Source organism: Manduca sexta, chromosome 18 (genome assembly GCF_014839805.1).
Source record: "Manduca sexta isolate Smith_Timp_Sample1 chromosome 18, JHU_Msex_v1.0, whole genome shotgun sequence".
Taxonomy (NCBI): Eukaryota; Metazoa; Arthropoda; class Insecta; order Lepidoptera; family Sphingidae; genus Manduca; species Manduca sexta.
This window is the reverse complement of record NC_051132.1, coordinates 14,433,891-14,461,089: the sequence shown is the minus strand read 5'-3', so window position 1 is coordinate 14,461,089 and position 27,199 is coordinate 14,433,891. Positions and strand designations below refer to the sequence as shown.

Sequence of the window (27,199 nt, the reverse complement as noted above, 5' to 3'; positions counted from 1 at the left end):
TAGAGGCCTTAGCCAAGATGCCTTCCTACAATAGTTAACGCTAATAGAAAACAGAAAAATGTATGGGAATGACATATCCGATCGATAAATCTATTGGTAGGATATGTCATTCTCATACATAAAATTTGCGTTAACGATTGCAGAAAGACATCTTCGTTACGGCTGTCTAGTAAGATTATCAAGTGGCAATTCTCTCGGGACTTGATGTCATCTACCCGCCAATCCGGACCTAGGTAAATAGGATATCGGTCGACAAAGAATTACAACCTTTCTAAAACAAAGATGTCACAACTATTACAATGTATTAGTGGTAGTATACTGGTCGAAATTCAACCATCAATATATTTGTAAATTTTATTTTTCTGCACTCAATTTTTGTATGAACTTCAATTGTACCAAATCTCACACTATTCTGCGCGCGCATTGTACTTATAAAAGTGTACAAAGTATTTTCTTTGCGTATTAATAATAGATAACAATACCAAAATAAAGACTTCTTCTGTTAACGCGAATGTTAGACATTGAAATAAAACTATTTTACGGATTTTAAGGCTATTATTTATATTATAAATTTCTCCCGACGTTTCGAAGACTTTGCAGCTTTCATGGTCACGAGGGAGACTGAGTTGGCGGTCCGAAAATTCAGTTAAAATACCTACATTTTACAATGATATACCAAACAATACTAAAACCACCTTTTACATCACCTGCTTTAAATGCAGACTTCTATCTCGAAATGACGTCAATATAATGTATTTGGGACTCAACCTTAAACTGGTAATAGTTGATTTCAGTGTAAAGGATACGGAAACATGGCGCACCGGTGCCGGATCCGGTAATATTAGCATACACGGTCTTATTATGTCCGGATTACGTCATAACCTTACCAGTTAGTTCTCGTTCAGATTCAGTTAAACATAAATAAATTATAAATTGTTTAATTATTCTTTGTATTTTGAATATTCATGTTTTTTATGGCATAGGCCGGTTAATGGATAAATTGGTGATATTCACTTTTAATATGTAAATTATACTTAGTACTTACACTTAAGCACATAGATATATGTAATGAGGCTTCATAACTTTATAATTTTATAATTTATAACTTAGATCCTTAATTTACCTTGTTTTGTTTTTTATATAGAGTTGTAAGTGGATAGCATACCACAGACCACGTTCTATCTGTATGCAATATAACCTACTGTGCAAAACTTGTAATGGCCTTGGTACCCATAACACAAGTTAAATCTTATCTTGGGTACCAGTGTTCAATATAACTACTACTACATATTTTTGTTATATGTGCATTTTATAACTGAGCATATAAATTGTAAGTGGTATCTGTTACATACTATGTTTTTGTTGGAAATAAATAAAATAAATAAAAAATATTAGAATAAATGCAGTCAAGGATGTAAAGGGAAAGAGTTGGGGTTAGGGTAGAGGTGCTCGGGTCTCTAGAAATCTCTTTATTTAAGGTAAATGAACTCCAATAGAATGTCCACTGACGAGGGATGATTACCCCTCGGCAGTCGACACAATTATGCCTTTTGGAACGGGATATACACAGGCTAATTCCAGAACTCGGCACACTTACGTGGGCCACTACGGCTGGTATTAACACCTTGTATACGGTGGACGCTATCCAAATCGATATAAAATTTCACCTACCACCAACACAGTAAATTAAGGAGACAACGAACTTATTGTTGAAATAGCGATTTAAAACTGTATAATAAAGACAGTAATGTCCTTTATTGTTGTGTTTAAATGGTCCCTGAGCATTTCTGTAATATATTATGCAATGCTAGATAAGAAAAACCCCGGTTTCATCACTCAAACGGCAAACGTCTTTAATTCGTATATAATTAATACGTAACGTGCGCGCATGCGTAATGACACACGCACGGACAAAAAAAAAACAAAAGCGATTACGGAACGCGCTGATACAGTTTACGTGCTATGGAATATAAAGAGATGAGCACCGTATACAGAGTGAATAGTATGTAGATTATAGAAATATTATTGATGTGAAAGTTTAAGATGTTTGGACATTTGTTAACGAATCGCAATCGCATTGACATGAGATCGATCTTGAATTTGAAGGGTATTTTACACAGTCGAATTTTTAGGAAGGATTTTGTGCAAATAGAGTTGCCAGCAAAGTCTCGATACATATTTTTGTTTGACTCCCTGGCCTGGACTTTTGTACAAATTAAACCCTAGCTGTGTTTTTCTTATGTCGAAAGCCACAGGCTGTATACTCATTCTGACTAAGAATGCACTATTTCATTTCTTCGCTTATAACTATAATTATTATGAGCAGTTATCTTCTTACCTTAGCTACCCAACCAATACATAAAACTGCAAACTGGTTTTTATATAACAAACATGTCATACTGTACTCCGTACGTGAGAAGTGTTACGCCACTCGAACTTGCACTTGATATAATGCAGTGGTTACGCAACACATCTTGATTACCCGCTGTACCCGCTCATACACGAATTACTCGCAATACCTGCGTCCGAAATACCTTTTATGTATAGTCATATGGTGAGTCTTGTGACATGTTTGTAATCTATTTAATTACAGTATTAAACACGTCAACACTGGGTCCGATAGTTTTTAAATATTTGCTGAAAAAATGGTTAAACTCCCTCTTTTCTAAGCCTTCATCTTACGTCTACGTAGGGTCAACACAACACACTCTATTGTAATTAACATGGATTTTCCGACCTGCCTTATTTAAACCCAACCTTGACAATCCCGAAAAAATGCTAAGACGCCATACAAAATAATACCCAACCATTAGATCAAACCCAGGTTTGACCCCAGCCCTAATAGATAGGCGATGTGTGATCCTATTCAAGCTAGAAGAGCCATAAAATACTACCTGCCTACTGAATCAAACCCAGGTCCTTGGACCACAGTCTTAATAGATCAAAGAGACGATCTATTTACCTAAAATACATTTAGAAACGCACGCAACACCGCTCCACATCTCGCGTATTCGCGTGTCGTGCGAGGAATACATTAAACAGCAATAAATCTTACTATTGCTATACCAATTTGCATAGTTTGTTTTATGTTAGCTACACTGGGTGGATACTATTGGGTGTGTGACGCCGACTGCGGTCGATTTAGTAAAATGTTTTTTGCAGTCGACTTAGTCAACGGCGAATACTAGTATAATTGTGGTCGGAGTGCGTAGAGCTTTGTTGAACGGCTTAAACTTGGCATTAATTAGTTTAATATAAATATAATGTTAACTAACAAAATATTTATATCTCGCAAATCGTGTTTTAGATTAAACAGCCTTTTTTTACATTGCAGCTGATGGTAAGTCGAGTGGGGTCCAATAGAATATCGACTAACGAGAGCTGATTACCAGGCAGTCGACATAATTATGCCGGCCTGTTGCAACCAGATATACACAGGCCGATTTCGGAACGCGAGACACTCATGTAGGCATATAATTTACCATCAATTTTAGTCCTCTCTGAAAAATATCGTTCCACATATTGACCAGTTAACATAGACCTCTCAGCTTTTAAACCATGTCACCCATATATTCGCACAGGCGACCTTCAGCAGGTCGCGTAATCTAAACACATCTTCTCACGCCATAGTCCCATATCATTGAAATAAAGTAGTTCGCTACTTACGAAACGGACCCTGAACCAAGATAATCATTGCTCATTGAGTGGAGACAAAATAACACACGACTGCGTTAAGGTTGTCGCACAGGAGGCACAGCTACGCTAGGATGCGTAAAGATCTAAAGAGATCTAAAGAAGCGTTAAGTGTTTGGCAGAGGAAGTAACTTGACTGAAGTGACAAATCTTCGATACTGTTTCCATGAAAATGTGATCGAGTTCTGAATGTTATTTATTAAACATCCTGGGCGGCGGGAAACGTACCTACATACATTCTGTAAAAAATCGATAAGTTACCTTTTAGCACAGATTTTCGAGTTAACGAATGAGGTTAGATGTGGGAAGGATAAGAAGCACGGTGCTTAGAAAAAGATTTTTATCTAAGCCTAGCTATAAAAAGAATTAATGATGATGGCGAATGAAGTAAACTTTTGACGATATGTATACAACCTATGCCAATATTTAATTCTAAAGTTCTTATACGACTCTCTCCGTTGTGATACGGCTAGCTTGATGTGCGCTAAGTTTTAACTAGATTGTCCAACGCGCCGCTAACTCGCGAACCTATTGTAACATATAATGCATGTAATTATTATTTAAGCTTACTGTAATGGGGGGACCAGACTGGATTGTATTTTTGGCCTAGTTATTGATAAGTTATTGTGGTTTAAAGTTCATCGTGATGATAGTATTACTGAGGATTTAGACAATTGAGAAAGACCTAAAACATAGCGTTTTAATCTAAACTAGAGCATCAATTCCCCGAGTTTCTAAATAATAAAGAGGAAAATGTTATTACAAACGAAATTACAGGTCTACGTTAGTATGCGAATGTCGATCTGTAGGTAAGACTGCTTTGAAAATTTTAAGCACCAAACATCAATGCGCAAGCGCTATTGTGTTCTCATTTGAAGGACATTATAGCCAGTGCAATTATTATGAGACTTGACTTTTAACTTGTAATCCTAGAGAGCACAATATAATGCCACTTGATACTTTATAATTTCGAGTTATGAGAAGTGTTGTCACTGCTAAGAAACAATCCACGCTTAGCGTTCTAACGATCTAATCATGTATGCATTCATGTAGAAGTTACTTTCTAAATTTTCTCTTGATATTATCGCTTTTAATAGTAATTTTCCTCTTACGATGATAAACGACTCCACATTTGCTTTTAATCAGCATAGCGCCGGCTACTGCTGATCGTAGTGTAACATATATTAATAGTTATATTAATATATATTTAACTGGCATTTACATAACGCTCAAATATTGTAATTTTAAGTTAGTGTTGTAAGTTAGTTAATAGCAATATGTGCGCAACTTTAATTTCAGTTAAAATTCGCTACTGTTTCCATATTTTCTGTATACTTATAGTTTCTTACTCTACTTATTAAGTAAAAATATTCGAATTTTATAAAATTTCGTCAGCTATATGTATGCATGGTTTTTTATGTGTACTCCAGCGGACGTGGGTTTCGCACGCGGTCGATATCTGGTATAAAAACCTGGTGTCCCCGCCAAGGTCGCGGTGTACTTATCAGCGGGTCCGGTAGTCAAGGAATGCAGGGTGAAAGGTACGTGGATGGTCATAGGCGGTAGCGGAGGCGGGCGGCGGGAATATGTAAAGCAGCGGTAATGATTTACAAGTAAACTGGGTATGCAAATGTACAAAAAAATTTAAAACTGTAAATCTGAATTATTTATTTCTTTCCATAAATTATTTAAATAATATGGCCAGACTAAGCCAATTATGGTAAAAACAATCCTTTATCAAGTAAATTTAATAATTTTTATTAATTAATGAAAGAGGTTAAATATACTTATTCATAAATGATTTATTGATTAACTGTTAAACATGTAAGCTACTTACATAAGGACCAATAACATATCTAATATTGTAAAGAGAATAACAAATTACAGTATAGAACTGAGATTGGACATATGTTCCAAATAAATGCTAGCCAAGGCCACGAATTCAGATTCGCTTTGATAGAAGATATTAGCGGTATCCCTGCATATGTCAGTATGTGAAATAAGGCTCTATGTCGTGGTAAGAGATTATGGAATGACGGATTAGGTACGCAAATCTGTGCGGGAACAATTGAAATTAAACATATTATTTTATTTGGAAATCAAACACTATGAATATACTCATAATATTAATGGCAGTAACATTAGCAGACCACAAAATTTTTCACTGATAAATATTAATATAGATAAAAGAATGAAACTACCTAACCCGTCCCGCTCGCTTGTCCACTATGGCTACGGGCGTCCGACTGGCCATAAGCCAAGTGAATGGGAGGGCGTGACGCAGCCTTACTTACGGACTGACGGTGCTACAGATCTAGATCTATAGATAGCCGTACAATGCGTTTCGGTCGGCTTCAATAACGCTTATATCTTCTTGTTGCGCTTATTGTTAGCTTTCTGGGTTTCATTTTAATTAATTCTTCGCAATGTTTTGTTCTGAATTTAATTAATGTGTAACTAATTACTGAGTGTTATGAGAGTTTAATGTTTCAGGATTACGAATGCAGAAGTGCTATGCGTCATGCAGACTTCGTAATATAAGTTGTGGTTCATGCTTTTACTGTTTTAGAGCAATTTTGCTGATTACGATCAGGCGAGTGAAACGACTGTATTTTTCTACAAATAAATATAAATACAATAAATTGTAGATATATATCAGTCTAATTGATTAACAAAACAGTATCCTACCGTTGTCGGTAAGAAAGGCGATTCCAACTGAACAAAATAATTCCATCCCCGTATTTAACACTCAGAAAAACCTTGCGGTATTATAACTTACACAAATTTTAATCAAAATACGTACCGTAAATAACCTTCAAGCATAACTGTGGAATAATAATTTAATTTCTTTTGCCCCTTATGCTACTGATATTATAAATGCGAAAGTTTATGAGGATGGATGTATGTATGTTTGTTCCTCTTTCACGCAAGAACTACTGAACGGATTTGGATGAAACTTTACAGTAATATTGATTACACATCAGAATAAATCATAAGATACAATTTATAATAATTTTGTGTAATTTGGTCATAATATAACGATACGTATCAAGTAAGTCGGAAAATAAATTATCCCAGAAAACTTCAGGCGAGCGAAGCTGCGAGCTAAAGCTAGTATTATCTATTTACAATCTACCCGATAAGTCGCATAGTCGACACGATACAATTACAAGAAACGATTACGGCGGTGGAGAACGTACGAAATTAACTCGACAGTCATTAGAATGCAATTTCCAATGTGTAGAAACACTGTGGCTAATACATCGTAAGTAATATAATAATGTAATAAATAATAAATACATCTGTTCCCACACTAGAATTCCCAGCTTATTACAGGGAACTTCGCTTGGACTACACAATTGAATATAGCAGTGCCAAAGGGTCCGTTGACTTTACTATAGAGTATATCCAAGGGCCCATACAAACAGATACCTGTCGGCTACTCTTTCGTAATTTGTAAAATTTAATTATCATTAGAACCATTTGTAGGTCGCGTTTATGTGTATTATTAGTACTTATGTTGTGTCGAGTTTCCTTTCAGAAAATTCAACTGGAGTGTAGACGTAGACTTCATTGTGACGATCGACAAACCTATTTTTAAACACTAAAGTTTTGCTATAGTTTTTATAACCCCCAGTTTGCTTTAAGGCGATACCTCAAGGTCCATTTTCATATGTTAATTTCGTCATATTAAATTTTAAAGGCCGAAATATCCATGATTATTAATTATTTTTACGTTTTTCTTTCAACTGCGAGAACTAATTACTAACTAGACGTGAATTTAAATTCTTTACTTGCCAATACTTGTTTAGTTACCCAGATTAAAGGTGAAACAAAATGTATGAAAATGGACCTTGAGGTATCGCCTTAAGTAAATCCAGTATTGAAAAAATCATAGCAGAAAATACTACACAAGGTTTTTTATCCGAATTCGGTATATTGTCCCCACTGCATCTTATGGTAAGTGGAGTGGGGATCCCATAGAATGTCGATTGACGAGAATCGATTGATTACCCCTTAGCAGTCAACACAATTATGCCTGTTGGAATCAGATCACAGGCTGATCCTTACTCATTTATTACTCTAGCTGGATAACGAGCCCTAATCCACAGTTCATACAGCAACTCGACCAAAGTACCCATTTTCGTACTCGAGTAATACAAAATGTTCTAATAACAATATCTCTACCTACCATTTGTGTCGCCGTGGCAATACAAAACGCAATTAATGATATCACAATGACATTTCACAAGACAGCCGAGACGCAGGATGTAAAGGTTAGACAAGTATAATTATAAACGGTGACCAATTTACGTTGACCTCCCGAACAATTTCGGTAAGGACTAGTTTATATTGACCGAATGTTGTAATTAATCGATTGTCTTGATAAATTATAATCAATACATATTATAAAACAAAGTTCTCTTTGTCTGTATGTTATCGATTTTCTCAAAATCTATTAAACGGATTTTTATAAAATTTAGTATGGAGATAGTTTAAGACCCTCGGAAGGTAATTGGCTTCTTTCGATCCCGGGAAATATGTATATAGTGGGACTTTTATCCCGGAAATCTCCTTCACGCAATCGAAGCCGCGAGCAAGTTAGTAAATGTGTAAATCTTAAACATATTAAATCAACTTAATTAATAAATGAGTAATAAATTGCGTTGTAAGAAGTATTGTACGTAGGAAAGTGACATTATTACAAATGACCGGCTGCGCAGATGCTTTAGAAAGAGGGGGCTTGAGCTCCTTCGTCACCACTAAACTGGACGTTGAATTACAAACTACTACATGTGGTACACACGAATGTATTATTTATTATATTCGAGCCACGTTTCTCAGAAGCAATCGTTGCACAAATCATGTGTTAGTTACTGAACGGAGTCCTTGAAACCCTCTATTATATGCCATTGTTCATATACATATAATATATTTATATTATCTATGTATAAATCAACACTATTAAATATTGTGTGAACAAAGCGGAATTCGCTTTTTCAGTGATTAAGCTAAGTTGTTTAGTGAAGAAGGCTCGAAATAAACTTATATTCTTTTCTCAAAAAATATTTAACATACAATGAAAAATAAACTATACAGAAAATACATAAAAATTTAAGCAGCCACAGAATATTGTCCACAAAATGATGATGATATAACTACAAGGGCTGTAGCCAAGATAGCTTTCTATAATCGTTAACGCTAACGTTATGCATAGGAATTACAAATCTTGGCTACAAACGTATCGCTTGGGTAAGTCATTCCGATAGATTTTTTTATTAGCGTTAACGATTGTTTTAAGACATGTTGGCGAGGGCCATAGATGTACTAAATATGCAAGGCTGGCCCGTAGCATGCATAAATGATCAAGAGAGTGACAAGAAGCATTAAAGTATATACATATCGGTTATGCCGTATTATGGTGAAATGGTGGCGTGTTTTCTCACATACCTGTGTCGTGGTACGTTTTGAGCTAAATAACTCTTGGGAGAAGCTCTGTACATGATCAGATTATTGAGGCAGTTGCAGTTACTTGCGTATACATATTATACATACTTAAACATAATGAAGACTAAGGAACGATATTTTTTCTTAACCTACCGACGGCGCATAGGCTATTCTTCCTTCTTCGGCGTATAAGATAGCTGCGCGGAGCCGACTCTGTCACCTTGCGGCTTGTCTAACTTAGTAAGACGCTAAAGGAGCAACGAATTCCGAAAGACGCTCTCCACGTCTAGGACAGTGGAAAAGTTGGCGCATTAGAAGCGCCTCTGCCTACCCCTACGGCGATAAAAGGCGTGAGTTTGTGTGTCTCTCACTCTCTCTATGTGTGTGTACATTATGTATGTGTTTCTTTAATAAAGCAATGATCAATGAAGTAAGCTTATCATTAGCATATAGTAGGAAATAAAAATATAACATATTCCCAGCCCTAACTATAGCAAACAATCCACGTATCACGTTTGACTGGTCGCGCAATACGATTGTGCGACTGACCTAGTATAGGCCTGACCACATTCAACCGCATTATAAACTATATTACATCACATTAAAGTTCAACTTCATCAAAAGCATCTAGTAATGTAATGAGTATAAATTTTGCTCTAAGTATTGCGCGTTGTCTATGGTAGCAGCTTTAGTTTTCTTCCCGTTTGGAATTTGAGTCGAAGGCGTTTAAAATACAAGGCCTATTGTTTGACGTGTAAATTGAACGAAATTATTAAATCAATGTTAAATAGGTATTTTCTAACTTCGGCTGATTAATTTCATTCTGCGGTAAGGCAAAGGCAACTAAAATCAGCCACGTTGTTTGTGGTTTCAATACGATTGTAATCAATTATAGAAATAATGTAGGAATGTGTTTTGTTCTTTTGTTATGTCATTAGGTATGGTCTGTTATATTTTCTTCCTATTTGTAGTTGGAGACAAAGGTGGTTGGAACGTACAGCCTATTGTTTTTCATGTGTGTATTGAACTGTACAATGGGACGAATTTTCCGACGTTGCGTTATATAACACACGGGTATTGCGTGGGTGGTTTGTCTACATTTTTCTTCCTTTTAAAGGCAGTTGAAATATACAGCCAGCATAATATGTGATTTTTTTTTCTAACTTTAAATAAAGAAACTGCAGGAATTCCGTTGCATTGGATAATTTACTTTTATAAAATGACTCTATTAGAAATGACTTATTTATTTCTTAATAATTCTTTGCTGGTGTCTTATGGAAGTGTTGACAGAGACGAAGGTATGACCAACTCGGCTACGATTCCTGTGGCATTGTGAGTGCTCAGGGGCCGTGGTGACCACCGACCATCGCATGACCCACTTGCTCGGTTTGCTATAAAATGGATGGATCATTTTAAACTTTCCATAACTGCGGTTAAGACTTAAGTTTACTTGTTTTGTTACTGTCAACATAAATATCTAGAAATATCTATTTTATACACACACGCTTTTTATCCTCGAATGGGATAGGCAGAGGCACATCTGTTGCACCTACTTATCTATATATATAAAAATGAATTGCTGTTCGTTAGTCTCGCTAAAACTCGAGAACGGCTGAACGGATTTATCTTATCTTGGTCTTGAATTATTCGTGGAGGTCTAGGGAAGGTTTAAAAGGTGAGAAAAATTCGAATAATTGCCGGGAAAATCCTCAAAACAGCATTTTTCTATTTCCCATACAAACGTTTTCTAACTAATACGTAGAGTCAATTTGAGCTTTATTGCTATTGTATAAAGTTCACTGTTGTCTAAGCAATGTAGGTGTGTTCCTAACATCAAAGCAGTGTGCGTTGGAGCACAGAATATAATAATGTAATGTCGCGTTCTGAAACTCAACAAAAGTGATATCGCGGACCCGACTAAATTGAACAGTCACAAAATTTAATATATCATTAGTTATTTGGTTGGCTTCACGATATTATTTCTTTTGTTTTACTTTAAAATGCATGTTTTCGTTATGGACAATTTTTGAGCTACTTTTGCATATCTATACTTATAATAAATCTGTAGAGAGGTCAATTCTGTACATGAAATATATTTCCAAAATAACTGGGGGTGATTAGGAATCGATACTGATGCCAAAAATGCAATTAGTAAAATTTTTGTCTGTCTGTCTGTGTAACCGTTATAGAAACAAAAACTACTCGACGGATTTTAACGAAACTTGGTACAATTATTTGTCATACTCCTGTGCTGGTTATAGTATACTTTTCATCATGCTACAATTAATAGGAGCAGAGCAGTGAAGGGAAATGTTGGGAAAACGGGAGAAGTTACTCCATTTTTAAGCTTCCGTCATTTCGTGTGCAACCTTAATGGTTAAAAGTTCCTTCGATTTCACCAGGATCCCATCATCAGACCCTGACCGGACAATCGGACCACCTGCATACCACCATAAATTAAAAAAACATCCCGACAAATTGAGCACCTTCTCCATTTTTGAAACCCGAAATCCACGCGGGCGAAGCTGCGGGCGGAAGCTAGTTTTATATAAAATAGGAAAGGGAAGCCGACAGGAATAGAGATATATGGACCCTTCATCACTGGTGGATAGTCATTTACATTTATATTATTCTTCGTTAAGTGGTAAACATACAATTTGGCATTTGGTAAATGTAAACACGTACTTCATTACAGCCATATGTTTAATACCGAAATGCCATGTACAGTGACATATAAAATAAATTAAAACTAGGAAGTAACGGCGAAGGATTATTACCTAACTGACATTTGCCTTTTTTTATCAACAGCCTGTGTGACTTGAGTGGTTGCCATTTAAGACAAATACGGGGAAGAGAGAAAACTAAATCTACCCACTTTAATAAGTACCGTGGAATGGGGTGAATAGGGATATTTTAATTAATTATAGCCTGACCAGTAAAATAAAAACCTTGCCATGTTCAGGTAAAAAAAAATGTGCCGACAACTTTAAAACGAAAACAAAGTGGCGCACTTAAAGGAGTTTTTTATTTTTCTGGTCAGGCAATAATTAAGCAGATTAACTCATTTACTCTTATCTAATTAAAACCTACGTAAGCCCTGTAAGCTAGCATGGACAAAGCATGCATTCGTTATACAAAGTACGAACAACAAGTCTCTGATAATGTAATTACTGACGATTTATTTTTATTTACCGTCTCTCGGAACAGTACGATATTTTTAATTACATTCGCTTTTAGTTATATAGATACAACGGAGTAGTAAAAATATAACCGAGGAATATTTATAGAAATGGCTTCATTATTATTTATATTATCTTAGATTGGTTCACTTTTTAATAAAGACGCGACAGGTCTGTTTTTTGAGACTTTAAAGACAGATCGCCTGATGGAAAACCGAAATGCATTTATGAATTCCAACAATAAAAAGCATAGGAATAAAACATTATTGTCTACAACTTCACAATCCATAGCTAACCATCAAGCATCAGCTATGTTATTATATCGGGCCCTAATATTGTAATGTGTAATTTTGAAGTAATCTATGCTAACTTCATAATCATTTCCATTTTGTAAAACACACAGTATATTGTAAATGTTATGCATACCAAAACTGGCATGCATATCTGCATATATAATACACGTAACTTAGTTTAAATTTAGCAATAATATGTATAGTGTGGTAGTGCTATTTAAGTAAATAAACTAGTGGAATCTCACAGCTGTTTATCTGCCTCTTTATTGAACGACATATTCAAAAATATTTTATTGCATTCTACTTAATATAAAATCAAGATGATATTGATAAGGCAACTAGTCTAGAAGTTCGTTCCCCATGTACTAATCTTCGCCAATTCAAACGTCTCTTACCAACCAAAATATCTTACATAATTCTCAATTGCCATACTTTGAAATCGAACCTACAATTCCACTCATGCCAACTAGTAACGAATAAGACGATTCTCAACTAAAACAACTACACTATAGTATAATGAATAAATTAACAGTTTTATCAATGGGAGGACGATTAAAGAAGCTGTTTAAAGATGCAGAGTGAATGCAAATGTATGCGCCGGTGCAGGTATTACCTCTCCACGTGTGATAATGGCTACCTTAACGTGCTTGTTATGAGTTTAATGTCATCTCGTTACTGTTGTATGAATGGTGAACTTGTAGGAGGTAATTTGTAATATAGGTTTTATTAATAATTTCTTTTTTATTTGAACATTTAAATTCTGAAGTTTGATGGAGTTGTAAAATAAATGTACGCAACGAAATAGTTTCTACCAAATATTATTAAGGTACTTTCTATCCCAGCGGTGATTTTTGTTTACATCCAACACATACAACAATACATCCTATATAATAAATGTCACAACTAATGTATTATGGCAAAATAATCTATATTTTACATGACAGAACTAATGTATTCAGACATTTAAGACAAACAAAATAGACAGATGAGACAGAAAATTTCGTAACAATATTACATAAAAAATAACGTTACGTATTTTTATTTTTAGAAATACTCGTATATGGAAGCTCTTTTCATATTTCAATGGGCAAAAGAATTAAAACCTTCAAGCCTATTTTATGTACACGTTAAGCTAATTAAAATAATATAACTTCTAAACTTTGAGGTATGACACAGGTTATGAAATACGATTTTACGCTTTCCCAAAATATTTTCAATCTTCAAAATTCGCCACATATTTAATTATTACGAACAATTCGTTATATTTTTGTAAATATATATAGATCACGTTTCAAAGTTAAATTACATTCGTATATTATTAAAGAAACAATGAATTGGCTGTGAGATCAAGAATCATAATTCTCTCCAAAATATTTTAGTTTTAATCACCTAAGATATTATTAGGAAATGAATAATATTTAAATTACCAATTGAATACTATAAATGTGAAACATACGCAAAGGCCCAAAATAATAAATAAATTAACATAAAATTTATTGAAATAAATTCCAATAGTCAATGTCTTGGTAAACATTAACATTTAAATTTCGATTTAATATTAAAGTTTTGTGTCAAATTTTGTCTAGACGTTTTAGTTAACACTAGAAAATTCATGACTCATTTCAAAGACTTGCTTAGTATTATGCTAAATTAAAAACAAAATATTAATTTAAATTTGAAATACGGGTAATAAAATTAATTAAATTAAAAAAATTACAAGTACTAAATTACATGTGACATTACTGCTCACATTAAATTTAAACAAGACACTGGCCAATAATCATAATATCTATAACTCAATATGACATTATAAATTTTAAATATGGAACGTATCAAAACTTTAGGATGACTATCACTTTTTTTTATGAAAAACAAATAAAGGCGACGGTCACTGAATGGCCTCACAGCATCGCCCGGGGCGAGGCTAACGAATTTAAATTTCTCGTTACGAATTTGGACCACGTAGTCCATACGTATGAGCACGCTTCCTGCCACCCTTCCCGCCCTTGAGAGCGACCACTTACTTTTTTCACGCGCGTTCCGTTTCACACCACGCTCTGTGGCCAGTATAAAAACCAGCGGCAACGAAATGAGAGCAATCAGTAGCCTTCGAGCAGTCTACAACAGAAGTGCACGATGAGAGTTCTGGTTAGTTGAACCGACTTACCATTCGTGCCCCGCTTAACTATTAGTGTTACGTGATTGTGTTGTGCCGTAATAGTGTTGTGACGTCACTGCGGATACATATCGATATCGATACGGATATTGTGATTCCCTTTTTTTGTTGCAGATCTTCGCCGCCGCCGTCCTCGCCTCCGCCGCAGCTGCGCCCTCGGGCGCTCTGCTGGCTCCCTACGCCCACGGGCTGGTGGGACACGCAGCGCCGCTGGCAGTAGCTCATGCTGCCCCGTACGCTGTGGCGCCTGTCGCCGTAGCGCACGCCATCGCCCCCGCCGCCCCTACCATCTCCCCCGGTGACCTCGCCGGTGCCGCCATCGACGCCCACGTCGAAGCCTCCGACCACGCCCGCGCCGCCGTCGATGCCGCCCGTGAGTTCCACGACCAGGCTGCTGAGATCCAAGGCCAGGCCGTCAACGCCGCTGAAGACCACTCCTGGCAGGCGGTCGACGCCGTGAAGACCGTTGAGGCTCAGCTGGACGGTGCCGCCGCCGGTGCTGCCCCCGTGCTGGCTAAGCAGCTCGCCGGACACGTCGCTCCCGTGGTCGCCGCCGCCCCCGTGGTGGCTGCGCACGCCGCTTACGCCGCTGCCCCTGTGGTAGCCGGTCACGCCGCCTATGCCGCCCCAGTCGCGTATGGTGCCCCCGCTCTTGCCGCCGCTGCCGCCGCTAGCAGGACCGTTGTCCACCAGTCCCTGTCCCAGTCTCACCCTGCGCCCGTGGTTGCCGCCCCCGTGCTTGCGCACGCGCCCGTCGCCTACGCCGCTCCCGCTCTGGCCGCCCACGGTCTCGCCGCTCACGGTCTCGCCGCTCACGGTCTCGCCGCTCACGGTCTTGCCGCCCACGGTCTTGCCGCTCACGGACACGCGCACGGATGGTAAACTGTGATAGTATTTTTAGAAGCCAAAAAATCTATCCTAATACTCAATATGTTTGGAATGTAAATAAATTAAATAAAAAAAAAAATATACATACAGGCAAAAGAGGCGAGGATGTGTGTGAATAAATGAAATAGTAATTTTATATAATGTTATTTGTTTCTTTGTGCAACCGTTCCTGTGAAACCTACATATACACAATGACCACAAAGTCCTCGGTATAATCCACCAATACCCTTAACTACATATAACCGAGAGACAGAGACAATTTATTTGACACAAATGTTTATTTTAAATATCAAAGTGCTTTTGAGATTGGTCGTTAACGAAAGAAAAAAAAACATTTGAAAAGAGTGTTATAATACATTGCGCCGAGCGAGTTCACATAAGCATATCGACCTTAACACACTGACATTCAACGCTACCGTATACTCAATGTTAAAAAATATTAGACAAATAAAACAAATATTTGCAAAACAATAAAAATTTAATCAGTATATACAATTTTACTTCACATTAAAACTACAACCGTCAGTCTTGAAACTACGCAATTTTTTCCAAAAAGCAAACACGCAGAATTATGCGAACCAACTTCAAGGTCAACCTATGTAACATATATAATTGCCCCTTATTAATTCCAATTCCACAAATCAAGTCAATTAATACCATATAATCAGCACATATATCGGCACAAAAAATGTCCGACCGGGTCAATAAATATCCGCAAAAAGCAATCATTACTGGTTCCAATAAATACACAATTAACTCGTATTAGGTACACACAAAAGCGGAAGTGTGTGGAGCCTTGAAAACACCGGCCCGTCTAAATGTCGGTGAAAAAACACGGAACCGAAGGCGTGCCGGCGCAAAAACTCTTTTATATGTCGCTTTACAAAAACTAATGTTATTTGAACAATGATTGTTTTAAATAGATGTAGTGTGCTAAAAATAAAAATGCTAAAATGAGGTTGAGTTCGAAGAATAGTACATGGATTTAATATTCTATCATATCACTATTTGAACTACCATCATCAATCACATGAAGTCTATTGCTGAACACAAGCCTCCCCTAAAGATATCCAGACGGACCAGCCTATTTAAACTATGTAGGGCATAAATTATTTTTATATATAGGTACAAAAGTAATAGAGTAGGTAGTAATAAATACGTCTATTGGTTTCCATATTGAGCCAATCCAATCCTGAGTCATAGGTATCACCTGCGCGTGACCCGCCAAACATTTGCACTCAAATGGATCCCATAATTATTTCCACGGAAAGATGAAGGGCTAATTGACTTAATAGACTTTGTTTTGCGACATAAGGTTCATACATATTTAAAATCAGCACTTTTTTCTTTATTTTTTTTACCTAAGTAACATTTTTCTAAAAAAACAATGTCGGCCTATTCAATTAGCTTTGTAACCGTCGATTTGTAACGAGAATCGAACAGGAAGCCTTTCGTTTCACAACCGATCATCACCCGAGTCCCGTATTAATTTATCATTATACCAAATTGTGTGAAAGCTGTTAAATATAAACGATATTACATATGACAGAGTAATAAACATTTTCGAATGATTAATGTGACACCAATTTTAATAGAATAAATTACTCGTTAATTCGCATCGCGTCGGCGAAATTCAGGGTCGGTAAAGGCGAATTACTAAATAAACATATCACTGACATGTATAAATAATTCATAAATGCGACTTACAATAGCTTACTCATACGTTAGCCTTTAACAAAATTTATTCTGCTATGTCTTAATTGCTTCGTGGTTTAACGTAGAAAAATTTAAACATTTTCTGTTTTAAATACGAAATTTTAAAATTTTTGATGTTACGAATAAACTGCTGAACGGATTTGGATGGAATTTGACGCTCAAACAGACTACATACTAAAATAAACACTAATTCTGAATTGCTGGGTGTTTAAACACGCTATTATTTTGTCTCTAGTAGATGTATTTATGGACACAGAGAGCTGACAATACCTTTGTTTACAACAGTAAGTGTGAGAGAGATAAAACTAAGGTACGGCCAGTAATAGATCTAGAATTCGGATTAACACAAAAAAGGGACAGCTATAAAAATCGTTTTGTCATTTTTTAACGTGGTTCATGGCAAAGAAAAAGAAAACGCAAGCCAACTTTTTTTTAAATAACGGGTTTACAATTACACATAATAACTATATTACATTTGGGTTGGTACACATGAGGGGGCGCTATTTGGAACGTAATTCGTTCTCCTAGCTATGTTGGCTTCTTTAGACTCCCTGGACTGACCAAGCAGGTTATATATTGTATAACCGACGCCTGCCGAAGAATTCTCGTATCGATGTTGAGACGGGCGTGCGGCCCGTGGCGCAACAACCGGCCGCGCGTTTTGCAACTACCCACAGTTTCCATATCCTTAATAACTCGAAATGTTGATCGAGTCGTGCTAATATATCGATATGTTAATTCTAGTTATATAAAAAGATCTGCCGTTTATAGCTTTATTTCCATTTGAAAGAACAGTGTATCTTTATATCATTGGTATTGGTATTTAGTATTTGTGAATACTGATGTATGTATGTATATTGGTGACAATTCGTTTGTTTAGTATTAAGAATTATGTTACCGGAGATCAATTTCTAATCCACTAATAAATACGAGTAAATTGATCACCTGCTGTATATGCAATATAAGAGAAATCATTAGCGAGTTGTCCATGTATTTTCGATTTACAAGCCGAGACAGGTGAATAATAATATAATGATATTTGTTCTTATAGCTTATGATTAAAAGGTCTACATATAATCACCAAGACATACAATCACGTCTTTATCCTCGGAAGGGTAGGCAGAGGCACAACTGATACACACAGTTTTCGTCGTGTGTATTCCGTCCCATAATATAAGGAGTAAGCCTATCGCCATATCGGGCACAAATTCCAAACTCTAAGCTGATACTGAGTAAAAAAATCCAATGTCCTTTTGCCCGACCCGGGCAACAAATCTAAGACTTAATCACTGCATTCATAATCATGAAATATAATAATCTAATGAACTACCTTATATGTATATATCACCCAACAGATCTGTGTATAGTTTTGATCAATATAAATAAAAGTCAAACTAAGTGCTTTATTTGTATAGAGTATAAGGACTGTGAGGGATTTAGAGTTTGAAGAGGGGGGCAAGGACATGGGGGGTCACTAAGGAATTCGTGTATAACTTTTGAAAGCATATTTCACGAAACTAAATTCTTCTTGCAAATTGAATGACAACATACGAATTAAGTAAGTACTGCTTGGAGTTATGTAATAGGTCTCTCGTATGTGAGATTTTATCTGGGTAGATAACATATCCTCATCTAATTCTGATTTTATTGCGACTTTAAAGACATTATAGCAACTGAAACTACGGCTTATTACGAAATTCTACATACATTTCTGTATAATAACAGGTTCTATCCTATGTGCCATTACCATACTATTTCCTAGCAGGCGTTTTATCAAGTCAAGTAGAATTTTCATGTCGTACTTCAAAATACCGACTTCAGGATCAATGGAACCATCGAGAGACTATATCAATGAAGACTTAATACCTACGGTATCAAACAGGACTGACCCTAAACCGCGACCTGAATCCGCCCCTGTCCGTCGCGAGTGTATGCAACCTACATTCTCCCGCGCTCGCGACATTAGCCGGCCGCCATGTTGCCCCGGCAAATCCACAAATACCAAATGTCTAAACGGAACAATTTGAAAGTTGCCGCATTTAGTTCGGTCTGTGTGCGTTTCATCATATTTGTGTAGGGGCGTTGTCTGAAGTCCTTTGTTTTAAATGATAACGGACTTGCCAGACCACCCATTTGTATTGCAGTTTGTCAAATTTTGATCAGTTCATATTGTAGTGAGATATCATCAGATTTCATGACAGGTAACCGACCTAATATTCCATCTCATGACGTATTACTAGCTAACCCATTCTTTATCGGACGCAAATTCCAAGCCAATCAATCCAGGTGCGTTTTTCCAAATCGACAAATTCGGTCATTATTTAATTGCTCAACTTGGAAATAGACCTAAAAATCTCACAATTAAAAGCCAAAGTGCACCGTTTCTACATCGACGATGCGATGGTTAATCAGCAACCTGTCAGGCGCGTCAACCCGCAGGGTGGCGACATATTGAAATAATATTCTATAAAACATCCAAATGGGGCCTAATGGCCGCTGATATTTGATTCTCGTTAACCTAATCTAGGTTGCCGTCATTAAGCCTAAAAATGTCATAGAGCTTCCGTTGTGTATAGCGCAACATTCACGTACACGCACACGCTTACATTACACCACATCTTGTGCGTGAGCGCATCCTCTGACACATTAAACGTACATTAACTTATTAATAAAGGATGTTTTGTGTTAATGTTTTATGTGTATTGGATCATATTATTAATTTTAGAATACGATAGGTTGAGGCGAATTTTATGGGTGCTAATACTTCTATTTTTAATAAAGGACTGATATACGGTTCTGGTCATATAATTATTTTGACTGCACCGCACCTAAGCGCCATGTCCTCCAGACAAAGTATGGAAGAGCAACAGATGGCTATCTCATACCATTCCACACAATTATGCCGGCCTACTGAGAAAGATGCTTTTTCACGCTACGGCGAAAGGTAATTTTGTCAATTGTAGTTGAATTTAACTACTATACTCATTTTGAAACATAACAATTGATATTTCAGGATAAAAAACGCAATACAATACTGTGAAAACAATTGTTGTTGTATATGGGCAGTAAAGTAACAACTCAAAGGAGTTCCTATTCACCCCACCTCTCCACCAGCGAGACGACTGCATTTGCAACCGTAATGCAGCCAAAATTGCCCAACATCAAGCATCAAGATAAATTTCTGTTGCAGAAAAACTCCTACACTGAATGCAAATTGTAAATTTAACTCGCTTGCATACGAAAGCATGAATCTTCGTGCTGTGAGCAAGCTGCGTGAGAATACAAATTGGAATTATGGAAAGGGGGAAGGAAGAAAGAGAGGGGTTTATCTTTCACCTCTTCTTTTCATGTAGATGCCAAAGCAAGATCTTCAGCTAATATCCGAGTTTCGACGCAAATTTTCGATAGGATATGCATTTAACTCCTCTAATCCCCAAAAGGAGAGGAGGAGAGTAGTTAGGCGAATGGGGAGTCCTTCACTATTTCTTTTTTTCCATAAAAGAAAGAAAGAGTGAAGTGAGAGTCCTTCCACTTTCACTTTTCCTTTTAGCGCATAACATATCTTCTGACGAGACAAATTCCGACGCAAACTTTTGATAGTACTAAGAATATGTATACAGGGTAATTTTAACATTGCGTTACTAAATCAAACCACATACTCGTCTTTACCTTTGCTGACGTTGTGCCAAAAATCATCCATTAATAACTAATATTTTCACGAAAAATCCTGGTTTTACTTTTCAGCTTTTTTGATCATTTTGTTGTTTAATGCGAATATGGCGTATGCGTGGGTGTATTTCTGACTGAAAGTATGATGTTGCCGCTGCAACGAATTCTCTTAGAGTAATAATAGTGGCTTTAGTGGGGTGAAAATTAAAATGACTTTTTATTAATATTTATTTTGTTCGAAACTTACACTTTTTTATTTTACATGTACGGCTAAAGTAACTTTTTGTAAAGTGTTATTTCCCAGTAGATAAGTATGTGGCTTCATTAAGTAATGCAATGTCAAATAGACCCTGTATAGTCTTTATTTTTATACGGTTCCCAAAGTGGTTTTGATTGCTGCAGCGAATAAGTAATAAATACATACTGATTTATATTTTCCTTCAACGTGTTTACAATACCAAATACAGTGAACTGTCTGTCATAACGTATTGATTAATTGTCTCCAATATTCAGGTCACAAAGAATATGAATGTCGATATACTATGGTTACAATTGATGTTTTTATTAAGTAATTTGTGACTATATTACGACGTTTTGGGAGCAATTTGCTTTATTGATTGTTTTTTACATGTTTATTATATATTTTAGATTCTTAGTGTTCGTTTTCTTTACATATAAAGTTTTTTTTTATTTATAAGTGATTTTGCCGCAAAGAAGGACTGTGAAAGATAATAAGGATAAAAATAATGTTTTTTTTTTATATCAGCACACTCAAGATTTATTATAATTAGTATAATGATGAAAAAGATAGCAAGTCAATATTTGTTTTATATAGATGATAAGTGACATTCTCTTTTACAACACCTCTTCTAATAAACTTATAACTGCAAAATATAATTCGATTTGTCTAATAATAAAAAACTCGATATTCTACCTTTATTGCAATTAAATGACGAACATGCTACGGCCTGATGGTAAGCGATACTTGTAAATTCAATCACATAGTAGTGGAGATTGACTGAACAATTTAAGGTTTCTTTAATGTTACAATACAGATACATCGTTCAGACGATCCCGTTTAAAACGAAATGGTCATTATGCCCATATTGAGTCAGTCGACAACATTGCCATTCCACGTGATACTATAATAAGTAAAAAACTATAAACTCCGTTTAAAAGCGAAAGTAGACGTAGTTTATTTAAAGATTAATATTTTTCTTAATTCTGTAATAACTTGATTCAATGGCAAGAGCTGTGTGGTATGAATATAACGTCGATCAAGAAACATACGTCCCATTGCCAGAATAATATTTTTATATGGAAAAGTGGAATTACCATAACCGCAGAGTCTCAAGCCCGAATGGATGGAAATATTGTAATACCTGACCTTGCATCATCATGCCTGTTTTCCGCTGATGCAACGTCCCTGTGAGTGAGCTGTGACATCTATTTTTAGGGTCGCTATACAGTCATATATAACATAATACAGGAATCAGTTCAAGCGTAAGCAAGCAACACAAATATCCCTCCTAATATCATTACTAAAATTCGAACTTGCCCTTCAATTGCTTGCGCACGAGTTGATTTAAGTTGACATTGCAATAGATTCAAATTTTGCGTTGTCTCATTGAAAACAGCTTCTAAATAGCATTTTAGTTCCAAAAATCCTTTCCCTAGTTCTTCATCTCTAAAGGTCGCCAACCCTGTGTCACTGGACGTTCACTTGTAATAACAAGTATTAATTTACTATGAACAAAAAATATTTATTACGATAATGTCCTTCGTAACTATACGTCAGTAATTAAGGAATTGTTTAACTATCAAGCAAAAATATATTTATTTAACATATCTTTAATAATACTGATCCCACATTCAAACTATTTGCATAGCTTTGTGAGACATTACTTTAGGCTTGTAATTAATTGTAATTTGTTTGGTCTTTCTTCTAGCGTTATGACTTGTCCTTCAACAAGGTTTAAAAAAGTGTTTCATGGTAGAAAGCGGCTTGGTTGTTTCCAAGCACTGCCGACGTCCTTAAGCAACGGTAACCACTTACCATCAGGGAGACCGTTAGTTCGTCTGCCTTTGTCAGCAATAAAATATATATAAATATAAAATATATAGAGATCTCGTGACCCAGGGTTGTCACCCTTCCGAAAGTAAAAAAAATCGCCCTTATTTAGTCTAGCGAAGGTCCTTGCTCTTTCGAAATTCGTAATATTATAATACAGTGCTCCGATGGTGCTGTCATTGCCCTGGGCTGACAGCTACTGTGGTCTCGGAAAAAAACGCTTTTATATATAAATGAGAGTCGCAGGCGACGTCAAAATCGGCTATTTCGTGATTTGCCTGATACTAAGATTTGAATTAATTATTAAAAATAATCTTTGATTTAAATTGTTATCGCGTAGTTTGTTAAGAATATAATTTAGGGCATGTTTTGTACCTTAACATTTTTGAAATAAGCTTTAATTTGCGATAATTGCGTTCGTGACGTGAATTTTTTCTCGGATTATGATTGATCAATGTATATAGTTCATTCGCATTAAAAGATAGTCATCGATCGTTGTCTGTGAGCCAACAGTTCCCTTCGACCTTTAAAGTTACTAAAAATATACAATCAAGTTGAAGACAAATCTATTATATTCTTTGGGGGACGTCTATCATCGGAAGGAAGACGATGACTTACTATTTATTTAACACGAATGAATTATAGTCCCAGTGTAGTTTTTTTTTATGAATGAATTGTGAAAAAAGAAAAGTTGTCGAAAGCGTAGCAGTAAGTGCGTCTCTAACAGTAGCAAGACGATCTGGAAATTCAAAGAAACTACAGTCCCTTCTGTGCCTCGAGTCTTATGATATCATTTATATACCCTAGAGTACAATTAATGAAATAATAGTCATTGGACTAGTATTTAATAATAATATTTTTTTCAGACTACGCAAATGTCAAAAATATTAAAAGAAATTCACAACTACTGTCGTGAGTAATAGAGACAAAGCGACAATTCAATAAAAATCGCTTTCAAAAACCTGTCACCATTAATCACCAGTTGTTTCACAAAACGTCCAACACCAAACATGAACCGCAACATCACTACACACATGTAAGTGCTCTAAGTGATCAGCGTAATAAATTTCTTTTGGACACAAACGACCGAAAACCGCGTTAATGTCGCCGACTCGTGGCTGAAGCAAACCGGCCGTGTCTGGTATGCGCCTGACTACAGTCACACCGACTAATCTCTCATTCAATTGAGCACCGCTAAAAAGATATTACGGATTTTTCTATTTGTTTTTATTGCTTCGAATGATAAGACGAGCTTGCCGTTCTGATGCTGCATGATGGTAAGCGATACAACCGCCCATAAACAGAAAAAACACGATCTATCACCATGATTTACAAAGTATTGTTTGGTATTCTATTGGGCCCGCCGTCCTGAGACATGAGATGTTAAGTCTTATTATGTCCAGTAGTTACACTGGCTATAATGCCCTTCAAGACGCAACACAACAGTGACTAAACACTGCTGTTTGGCGGTAGAATTAGACATTGTGGTGGTATCTACCCAGGCTTACGAATTCATAAGCACCAATTTATCCAAATTTGTCCTTATGACATATTATTACACATCTCAAGATTTTTTAGTATAGCATCAGGTCTTTTTCCCCATTTTCAGAAATAGGCACAGGCAATGAAATCACTTTTCTTGATGTGATAGATCCCATGTAACACAGGTGACTTCTAACGAATAGGAATAAATTTGCACAGTGAGGCCTCAGATTCGGCTATTGTTTTTTTTTTGCTGAGTTTCAGGTTAGGAATTTATTTCCAGTATGGCGATACGCTCGCCGCCTTTCGCATTAGGGGAAAGAATACACAAAGCGAGAAGTGATATCAGTTACGCTTCTGCTTACGCCTTCAAAGATTAAAGCGTGAGTGTGTGTGTCATTTGTTTTTATAAAGAGACACTGCGTTATCCATTCTCATAAATCATAATGAACATGCTTAGATCAAAAGATTAATTGACAATTAAAGAACATGCAAATTACTTTTACGATAGCTACGTACATATTTACATCAATAAATCATAATTAATTTATTAATATTATGAAACTAATTGAAATAAAATTAGTTACATAAATTAATTATGATTTAAATAAAATCAAAAGACTAACTTAACAAACAATATCATTACCGGAAATCAAAAAATTCACCCATCCTCTTTTCTAACTTAAAAAAAATTGTTAAGCTAACTAAATGACACAAAATAAACTATACCGAATGTACTGTAACCGTAACGAGTAACGAATAATTTTAAAAATATAACAATTGCGCGAATAAAAAACCGCCCGCCGGTTGACATTTACTTGCGGCGAGCGAGTACCGAGCACCACCGGCCCGCGTGTGATACCTGTCAATACCATGTACATGCATACTTAATGAATGTGGTGTATGTTGTTTGTACGTTGACTTTGCGGACAGTAGCGGCGAAGCGTCTATACAATTCCATTCCTACCGGCTTCACTTTTTGGTTCATTTACGTTTGTCTTAGTTTTTGTTTTCTGTTAAATTGATCGCAATAAATAAAGCATTTTTATTTTTGCATTGGGTTACGTTTTAAAATGTCACCCTTCGCCACTGGACAGTATGTCTGCCTAGGTGGCGTAGTTATATTACGGTACGGTATTGCTGAGGTCTCGGGTTCGATCCCGCGTTAGGCAGTGCGGAGTTTGAAATTTGTGCTAGATATCGCGATAACATCATCATCTATAACATGCGACGCAATACCACGGTGTAAAATGGGTGTATCAGTTGCGCCTCTGCCTACCCCTTCGGAGATAAAAGGTGTGAGTGTGTAGTATGGTTTCTACTAATAACTCAGCTTGGAATCTTTAGGGACTACGTTCAGCAGTTGATTGCATCTTTAAATAATTATGATAGTTGTATATAGAGGGTTACACGAGGTTTTACTTCTATAGGGGTGGAATTAATGATACAGTCTGGCATAGGTATCTCTAACGACTATGGATATGAAATAGCGAGGATCCCGAGTTCGAAACCAAGGTAAAACAATTACACATTGATCGTCTTCATTTTCAGCCGCAAGATGTCCACTGCTGCACATGGGCCTCCTGCAAAGATTTCCAGATAGACGTATTGGAAGCCAAGCGGCTCGTATTCAGCGACCACCACGAACTTTTATTACTTAATAATTTTCATGAAATTATAAAGATCATTAGAGGTACTAATGGCACTTCTAAACACCTACAGGGACGCGAAAGATGCATATTTTATGTTGAGTTTAGCTTTGAAAGCTCATTTGTTATATGCCATACTTAAAAATTGGTAGAAAACTGATTATAATTATTGGGTTGTTAGAATCTGGCAATGTTACTTATGCTCAATGAATTTCAACTTGTAATGTATACTTCCAGAGTTAATTTACCTAACGTACAACTCTTGCGCATAAGAAGCATTAGGCGTAATACTTAGAATAAACTTTTTAAATTTTATAAAAGCGTTTCAAAATAAATGTAGTCTGTAAGGTATTTTTATAGCACTGATTATAAATAATATTAGTATTATATACTGTCCCAATGCTGGACACGGGCCTCCTTCACTACTGAAAGGGACTAGGTCTTAGTCCACCACGCTGACCTAGTACGGATTGGTAGACTTTTCCCACCCTCAAAATTCCTATAGAGAACTTCTCAGGTATGCAGGTTTCCTCACCATGTCCTATAACTAATAGTAAACATTACGCCTGGTAATAAACAGTAGCAAAAGCACAAGGAGCTTTAAAATAACTATAAAACTTATGACACTAAACTGGTTGTCAGTATGGGAAATATCAGTCACTAAAGCGTCATACGATTTCGAGAGTGCCATCTTTGTTATCAAATAGGTACTATAATTCTAGTAAAGAAATATTTAATAATATTGCAACCTTTTTCTGTAAATGTCTCATTTTTTATTTATTGAACTGATAACTGTTCAGTTCCTGGTTTTTAAAAGGATTCAAGGAAGTGTGAAGATCGGTTTGTTAAATGATTAATAATGTAAGGGAAAATGGTTGAAAATGTTTGGTTTTGCCACACTCAATATGACGTCGTCATTTTCATATTTGGAAAAA

The 27,199-nt window shown here is 36.2% G+C and overlaps 2 protein-coding genes across 5 annotated transcripts in view; one reads left to right on the top strand and one right to left on the bottom strand.

Annotated features, from left to right (window-relative positions):
- Positions 1 to 27,199, bottom strand: part of LOC115440305 (WD repeat-containing protein 7) — a 115,877-nt gene that overhangs the window by 25,718 nt on the left and 62,960 nt on the right. The window lies entirely within an intron of this gene.
- LOC115440307 (cuticle protein 38) lies at positions 14,663 to 15,818 on the top strand. The gene is made up of 2 exons (XM_030164565.2): positions 14,663 to 14,761; positions 14,904 to 15,818. The coding sequence occupies exons 1-2, from the start codon at positions 14,750 to 14,752 to the stop codon at positions 15,669 to 15,671; spliced, it is 780 nt and encodes a 259-aa protein (XP_030020425.1). The 5' UTR covers positions 14,663 to 14,749; the 3' UTR covers positions 15,672 to 15,818.